At 27.6% G+C, this 9,045-nt stretch overlaps 1 protein-coding gene across 1 annotated transcript; it reads right to left on the minus strand.

Annotated features, from left to right (window-relative positions):
* Nucleotides 1–5,454: 5,454 nt before the first annotated feature.
* On the minus strand, nt 5,455–6,429 carry LOC125851437 (heavy metal-associated isoprenylated plant protein 24-like). Its single transcript, XM_049531230.1, has 2 exons — nt 6,107–6,429; nt 5,455–5,750 (listed from the first exon to the last, which is right to left on the minus strand). Exons 1-2 carry the CDS (start codon nt 6,261–6,263, stop codon nt 5,455–5,457), a joined length of 453 nt encoding a protein of 150 aa, XP_049387187.1. The 5' UTR covers nt 6,264–6,429.
* Between the last annotated feature and the right edge of the window lie 2,616 nt (nt 6,430–9,045).

Consider the following 9,045-nt stretch of genomic DNA (forward strand, 5'->3'; position numbering starts at 1 on the left):
GAAAGAAGTCTCACGGGCGACCAGGTAACATTCTTTTTTCTGTTGATAAAACTAGAATATTTCTAGGAATTTTAAAATTGATTTATTTGTTTTTGAACAAAAAAATTTCCATATATATATATATATATATAATTATTACTAATTATGTGACAACTTCTTAAAATATAATGAATTACAAATAAAAATAAAATCATGAGTTTATTTTGTACGATATGAAAATACAATAAATTAGTTGTGAAAATATTAATAATAATTGTTGATTTGAACGTAGCCATGTTGGCAATGGGTTATATGATTCAAGCTTTGCTGACAAAGGTCTGCCACTGGATCCTCACTTGCGTATGCTTAAGCAGAATCCAAGCTTTCGTAAGTCATTTTTTTTAATACTTTTAAATTTTTAAAATTACAAGTCAAATGAAAATGAAATAGTTTCGTACGTATATTAATGTTCATTGATTTTTTAATTGTGCCAGTTAAAATTGAAAGGAAGCCTCAAGGTGGCAACAAGGGCAAAAATGTGATTGACTCGAGCAATTAAAGAATATTATGCTGAAGTTGGAGCTATTTTATCATAAATTAAAAATCACATGGCTCAGCAAATCATGTTTTTCCCTTTCAGTCTTTTCAATTTCATAAGTAGAAAGTGTTGAACTTCTTTATTCAAGTTTAGCTTTTGTTGTTTTAATTTATTGTTGATTTCAAGTGATCAATTTCCTTGGTAAAACTCTTTATGTTTGAATAAAAACATCATGTTTCTTGTTTCAACATCCTTTATTATGATTTACTTTATTGTTTACATATGTTTCCTTCATTTTAACTCATTTAATTTGTTGTAGCTATTAATTTTTTAGTTATTGTTTTTTTTTTCTGATTTTGATTGGATATAGAGATCAAGTAAACATGACTTTTTAATCTTGTAGTTTTAATCTAAATATATGTAAGGAATAGGGAGGGGGGGGGGGGGGGGGGNGTGGAAGTGGGGTGGGGTTGATAAAAATCGGGTATGGAAGGTGATGAAAAACAAAAAAAAAATAAAAAGAAGAAGAAGACGACGATGCGGGTAGGGTTCGAAGAAGAAGAAGAGGCATGGGGTGGGGGTGAGGGGTAGGGTGATGCTGGAAAGAAGATTTTTTATTTTTTTTATTTTATTTCTCATTAAACGCACTTTATTTATTTATTTTAAATTTTTTTACCACGTCAGTTTTAGGGGTAAATGTATTCGCTTTTAAATAGTACATAGGTGTAATACGTCACCATGCTAGTTTAAGTGTGTAACTAACTTTCGAGACAAATTCAGAAGTAAATTTAGGCCTTTTCCCTTCTTATTTTTGTATCTGAAGCCAAAATAAACTCTTCTTTAATAGCTCATTTTGCTTGTTAAATGAGTGATTCTAAATAATAAAAGAAGAAAAAATGTATAATTAGACATATATTCATACCATATCTACTAATTACATCTATACTTTCAAATAATTATTGATTATCCTATTATTTATTAATTAATAATTATGTAATAGATTTGAAGTCAGCTACAATGAGATACATTACTCTTTAAAAATAGAGCAACTTTCACATATAGCAAACATAAAAATCATATTTGTATGTTATAGCTATAGTTTGCATAATTGCGCTCCATAACAAATTTTATGTTTGCTATTGTGCTTTTGATTTGTATAATTCACTACAAACATCCAATTTTATACAAATTGTTCTGTTTTGTATAAATTCTTTTATACATTGTAATTTGTATAATAAGATCTGTATTTGTATAATTACAAGTGTATAGGATGAAAATATATGTATTTGTATTTGTATATACACTTTTCTCTCGCTTTATACAAACACAAACGCATTTTATACAATTTATAACCGAAATGTATAAAATGACTAATTGTATACCGAAAATGACTAATTGTATATCGAATCAGATGGCAAAAAGGGAGAGTTTGCAGCGAATTACAATTAAAATAAACTATGGCTATAGCATTAAATTTGAATTAATAGTATGCTATTTCATACCATTTTTCCTTAAAAATAACCTAAAATAAAGCTTTGTTCACTTAATTATATCCCTAATTTACTTCTTCACTCTAAATCATATCACTTTCTTCTTAATCCTTCCCCCTCCCCCCCCCCCCCCNCCCCCCACGTTTGTGGTTGCTTAAGACTCCATCTTTTGTAAAGTGATACGATTTTCTGAATTTTTTCAGACCATTATAGAAATTTTATCATTTTTTTTATATCCGAATAAAATCAACTTAATGTGTTGTTTAATATATCTTTTGTCTGATTAATTTTCAAAAATGATGTCAACTTAAGTAGCATAGAGTAGAAATTGTTACAATAATAGATCAATTCAAGTTTAGCTTTTGTTGTTTTAATTTATTGTTGATTTCAAGTGATCAATTTTCTTGGTAAAACTCTTTATGTTTGAATAAAAACATCATGTTTCTTGTTTCAACATCCTTTATTATGATTTACTTTATTGTTTACATATGTTTCCTTCATTTTAACTCATTTAATTTGTTGTAGCTATTAATTTTTTAGTTATTGTTTTTTTTTCTCATTTTGATTGTATATAGAGATCAAATAAACATGACTTTTTAATCTTGTAGTCTTAATCTAAATATATGTAAGGAATAGGGAGGGGGGAGGATTCTGGTGGAGGTGGGGTGGGGTTGATAAAAATCGAGTATGGAAAGTTATGAAAAATAAAAAAAATAAAAAAAGAAGAAGAAGACGACGATGCGGGTAGGGTTCGAAGAAGAAAAAGAGGCATGGGGTGGGGGTGGGGGTGGGGGTTGGGGGTGGGGTGAGGGATAGGGTGGTGCTGGAAAGAAGATTTTTTTTTTTCTATTTCTCTTTAAACGCACTTTATTTATTTATTTTAAATTTTTTTACCACGTCAGTTTTAAGGGTAAATGTATTCGCTTTTAAATAGTACATAGGTGTAATACGTCACCATACTAGTTTAAGTGTGTAACTTACTTTCGAGACAAATTCAGAAGTAAATTTAGGCCTTTTCCCTTCTTATTTTTGTATCTGAAGCCAAAATAAACTCTTATTTAATAGCTCATTTTGTTTGCTAAATGAGTGATTCTAAATAATAAAAGAAGAAAAACTGTATAATTAGACATATATTCATACTATATCTACTAATTACATCTATACTTTCAAATAATTATCGATTATCCTATTATTTATTAATTAATAATTATGTAACAGATTTGAAGTCCGCTATAATGAGATACATTACTCTTTAAAAATAGAGCAACTTTCACATATAACAAACATAAAAATCATATTTGTATGTTATAGCTATAGTTTGCATAATTGCGCTCCATAACAAATTTTATGTTTGCTATGGTGCTTTTGATTTGTATAATTCACTACAAACATCCAATTTTATGCAAATTGTTCTGTTTTGTATAAATTCATTTATACATTGTAATTTGTATAATAAGATCTGTATTTGTATAATTACAAGTGTATAGGACAAAAATATATGTATTTGTATTTGTATATACACTTTTCTCTCGCTTTATACAAACACAAACGCATTTTATACAATTTATAACCGAAATGTATAAAATGACTAATTGTATACCGAAAATGACTAATTGTATATCGAATCAGATGGCAAAAAAAGGGTGTTTGCAGCGAATTACAATTAAAATAAACTATGGTTATAACATTTAATTTGAATTAATAATTTGCTATTTCATACCATTTTCCCTTAAAAATAACCTAAAATAAAGCTTTGTTCACTTAATTATATCTCTAATTTACTTCTTCACTCTAAATCATATCACTTTCTTCTTAATCCTTCCCCCCCACGTTTGTGGTTGCTTAAGACTCCATATTTTGTAAAGTGATACGATTTTCTGAATTTTTTCAGACCATTATAGAAATTTTATCATTTTTTTTTTATATCCGAATAAAATCAACTTAATGTGTTGTTTAATATATCTTTTGTCTGATTAATTTTCAAAAATGATATCAACTTAAGTAGCATAGAGTAGAAATTGTTACAATAATAGATTAAATCTATTAATTATTTGACCATATTTTACAGCGTTCATCATTTAAAATAGTATTGTTGGGATTTTGGTTGCTCGTGTTGGCGGTAAGGAAAAGAGCAGTGAAGAACAGAGGGTTTCCCACTGATTTGATGAAGTTTTTGTTGAAAATGATGATTTCATGGAAGTGTAGAGACGAGCAAAGGATGAGACAAAATGATCAAAATATGTATCTGATTAAGAATTTATGTATCTGATAAAATGTACATGTATTTGTATCTATAGAAAAAAATTCTGATGCTAAAAAAATGAGAAGAATATTGAAAAAAAAATTTATTAGTGATACGGCAAGTACTCTTTAGTCATGATTTACTCCTAATTTGATATGTTTCAATTACATTTCATATGTAGACACATGCATGCATGTTGATACTACATACATGTATTTTGAATATATTATAAAAAATCGATACTTTATATATCAAATTAATACTAAATACATATAATAGATACATGAAGTTAATGCTAAATACTTCTATGAAATATATAAAAATACTTGCACGTCCATGTATCATAGCCTACTTGTTCATATAGAATAACAAGTTAGTATGTGTTCATGATACAACAAAATATATATTTGTGTTCATCATTTTTTTTATGTATATAAGAGGTTGGTATATGTTTTATCATATAACTGTTTATTTTTATGGATAAGGTTTTATTATTTCTTTCACCGACCATATTTGACTCCGGTGGCTGAATTCACATTGCCACTTAATTCCACGGTTTGAGGAATAAAGGGACCATTCAAACGCTGTCGAATTATAATTAATACTATCACTTAATTATAATTCATTAATATTTTCTCATAATATTAAATCAAGTAAATATTGTAAGCTAATGTAGATTGATATACAAAATGTGTTTTCCTTCAATTGACTTTATATAAATTTAAATTAATTGGATCGATATTTAAGGGTTTATATTATACACCCATATCTTCTCCTACTACCTATGAATTAATTGAAAGCTCTGAATTATCAATAACTAAAATAACAACATATTTAGTATAATATTCTCATAAAGTAGCGGGTTTCAGAATTATTATTAAAATTAATAGGTTCTCAAATTATTAAATTTCTTTTAGAATTTAAGAGAAGTTTACGATAAAACGAGTCATTTATCATTACAATAGACTTAAACCTCGTTCCTACGCAAACTGATCAATTCAATCAAACTATCACTCATAAAATTCAAACTCCTCTTATTTTTATTTTTATTTTGGTAACTAAACTCCTCTTATTAGACAATCATGATATATACTTTTAATCACAAATCAAAATTCTTTATACAGTAATCAATTTCTCTTAATAAAAATACACACAAAGGATCAAGTATACTTTATAACAAAGAAAAAAAAACTTATAATTAACTACTACATAATATTACAAGCATTTGGATTTTCATCACTAAACATAAGTGAATATTGTTCTTCAACAGGATTTAAGTGAGCAATAGAAGGATCAGCAGTTGCCCTTACAAAATTAGGAGGTGCCTTTTTGTCATAAACACCAGCAGCATAAGGATGTGCCACCATACTATATGGCACATATGGCCAGATCTCACATTTTTTACCAGTGGATTGTGCTGCCTTCAACACTTTCTTTGGCTCCACAAATCCTGTTACTGTTGCTTTCTGTTGCTTTAAGTCCACATCCACTGATTTTGCACCTATTCAAAAATTCACACACAATTAAAAAAAAAAATAGTTAGTTTGATGTTATTCAACTCAGAATCAAGTCACATAAATTAAAACGAAAAAAATTCTTATATTATTCCGACAAATTTTGTAGTTGTAAGGTTTTCTTAACTTTTTTTTACACTATCAAGTTATTAAAAAAGATACATGTAGGTGGTCCATAAATAGTAGACGTGTTATAACATGTAAAGTTGCCATGATAGGTTAAAAAAAAAGACATTATTGTGATTTTACTTTTAATAACTTATTTTGAAGAAATTTATCTTTTTGATTGGTATAAAAAATACGTAACGATATATATAACTTAAAACTCTAAAAATAAATATACCTTTTACTTTAGAGAGAGCATTCTTAACTTTACGAGCACAACCTTCACAGTCCATTCTAATCTTGATGGATACAGTTGCGATTTGTTTCTTTTTCTTACTCTTCTTAACGTTGCTAAGTACTTCAGATAAGTACTCCAGTGTCCCTGAAACTCCCATTTTTTGCTTTTGATATAAACAAGAAATTAACTTTTTTTAAAATATAAAGCTGAGAAAGGATGAGAAATTAAAATTTTGTGTTTTTTTGGTGGTGGATTATATTTGCTAGAAAGAGGACGATATATATAGTAGTAGTAGTTAATCAGGTGAAGTATTATAAAGAGACAACAAGAAGAAAATATTTAATAGTGACAAGTGACAAGACCAAAAGAGCGTTTAATTCTGTTTTTAAAAATAATGTGGATGAATGATTTGAAACTTGTATTTATAGAAGAAAAATATGGAAAAAAGAATGGTAATACACATCCATAAATTTTAAAAAAAAAAAAAAAAAAGGTATGACAATATATGTCATCGATATGAAAAATTTTTACACAATCAAATTACGTTTACCTATTATAACAATTAATTTATCTTAATTTTATGATCACAAATTTTATATTATTGAGTGATCAAAAATATAAAAAAATTATTTACACTGATGATAGATATAATTTAATAGGAGTATATATTATTGGTAACAAATGCAATTATTTGAGAGTGGGGATCATCACCTAGAACCTGGAAGAAGCTTCTCTTTGATGTCTCTATAGTTGAGGGTATTCTTTGCTTGAAATTGTTTATACACCACAAAACTACTTTTAAATGCGTGGCCTCTTAATCACTAATCAATGTTGTAAGATCTTGTTGTCTATTCGTACATTTTTACTTTGTTCACTTTAAATTTTATAATTTTTTTTAAAAAAAAATAATTAACTTTATCTTTTTATTTTGCAAAAAAAACAATTTAACTTTCTTGTTATTAGAAGTTTCCTTCATATTGCAAACTTGTTATTTTTGGGCGATACTATACATTTGATTGCTCAGTCAAAATCATTTATACTCACTAGTTAATATGCATGTATTATACTTGATGATACAATATTATATATTTATTAGCTATTTTTTTCGCCGGGCAACTACCTTTTACTGAATAATTTTTATTTTATTTTACATTCAGTGTTCGAAGTCTATATTGAAGCTCTGATTAAATTTGAATTATATTACGCATGCAAAATCTATTCGGAGTTTGTGATCCCAACATGATTAAATTTGAATTATATTACGCATGCAAAATCTATTCGGAGTTTGTGATCCCAACAAGACGAACAAGAGATCTTTTCACTCATCATCGTACAAAGAAAAGATATATTTTCATTTTATTGTCTCAATAAAGAGAAACTATCACTTGGGTTACACGAAAGGTGAAATTATAGAGTAAATTTTGGGCGATTCATGTTTATAGAAAGGGACCTTCCCAAAGATTGTCCACACTTTATATTATTATATCAAATAAAGAAATAATAGGGAATTGGGGCAAAAATGGATTTTATTTTATAATTTGTCATGGATTTTGATAGCTGCCACGTTGGAAGAGATCATAATGACACGTGGCAACAAGGGAAATCTAAGGGTAGATATTTGTACACGTGTAGTCAAGAAATAAACAGGTAGTTAAGTCAGTTTGTCATGTATTGAATTTGTTTTGATTGATTTTTAGGATAGAATTGGGCGGTGGTACTGTGGAAAAATAGATTTGTTTACATTAGATAACGCCACAAATTGGTGTGGCAAACAGAGGGGGGTAGATGAAAATTAATTAATTATAACCAGCAAATTGGTTATAAAAACATAAATGAGGGGGTAATTTGTTTAAATTGTCCATACTTTTTGAGTTATATTGAGAGTTTGAGCAACATTAGATATGATTTTGATACGTTTAGAGTCTTTCTAATATACAATAAGTCAATAACTATTACTTTCTTCCATCTCAAATAAGTGAGAGTTGAGTACTATAAAAATTAGTTTTATCTATTATCTACAAGAAACTACTTATTCTGTCCCAATTTATATGACTTAGTTTCTTTTTTAGTCAGTTTAAAAAAGAATGACACATTTCTATATTAAGTACTTCCTCTATTTCAAAAAGAATGTCCTAGTTTGACTTGGAACAGAGTTTAAGAAGAAGAAAAAAGACTTTTAAATCTTGTGGTTCTAAATTAAAGTTATGTCAAATGTACAAAAATGACATTTAATCTTGTGACCTTAAACATGTCATGTGGAAAGTTAAAGTGTTGCCAAATAAGGAAATGGGTCTTTTTTTTAAAAAAACAGACTAAAAAAGAAATAAGGTCATTCTTTTTTAAATGGAGGGAGTAATTATTTAACTTTAAAATGTCTATTTTACCTTTAATAAAACGATTTACAGCCACAAAAAATTCTAAATCATTCATTTTTTACCACAAGGTTTAAAAGTCTTCATTTATTTCTTAAACTTAATGTCAAGTTAAACTATCTCACATAAAATAGAACGAAGGAAATAATATTTAATTCCTTGAAAGTAGTTGTACACAAATGTTACAGTTTTTCCACAGTTTAAGGAACTTAATAAGAACTAACTAACAGTCCACTTCTTTAATTAGTACAATAATGTATACGTAATTTCTTGTTGTGCTTGACCAAAGACTAGAAAAAATGGTGTATTATTCAAAGATAACAAAAAATAAATGGCACCGCCCAAAAGATCCTTAGCATAACGAATAGATAACGTACGTTTTTAATCTTCATTATATTTCGAGGCAAAAGCGTTGTACGTGCTAATAAAGTCTCATATTTAAAAATTAAGAGGAAAAAAAAGTAATGCATAGTTAGGTAGGGGGGTTGGTTGGAGAAATTAAGTGGATTTTTTCAATTCAAAATTTGGGTTTAAATTTTTGTTGTGTTTAATTGAAGGTATTAGGTA

Source organism: Solanum stenotomum, unplaced genomic scaffold (assembly GCF_019186545.1).
Source record: "Solanum stenotomum isolate F172 unplaced genomic scaffold, ASM1918654v1 scaffold25681, whole genome shotgun sequence".
Classification (NCBI taxonomy): Eukaryota; Viridiplantae; Streptophyta; class Magnoliopsida; order Solanales; family Solanaceae; genus Solanum; species Solanum stenotomum.

Coding starts and splice junctions, on each gene's coding strand:
- LOC125851437 (XM_049531230.1), bottom strand. CDS start 6,263: ATGGGAGTTTCAGGGACACTGGAGTACTTATCTGAAGTACTTAGCAAC. Junction 5,751..6,106: donor TGCTCTCTCTAAAGTAAAAG/GTATATTTATTT, acceptor ATTTTTGAATAG/GTGCAAAATCAGTGGATGTG.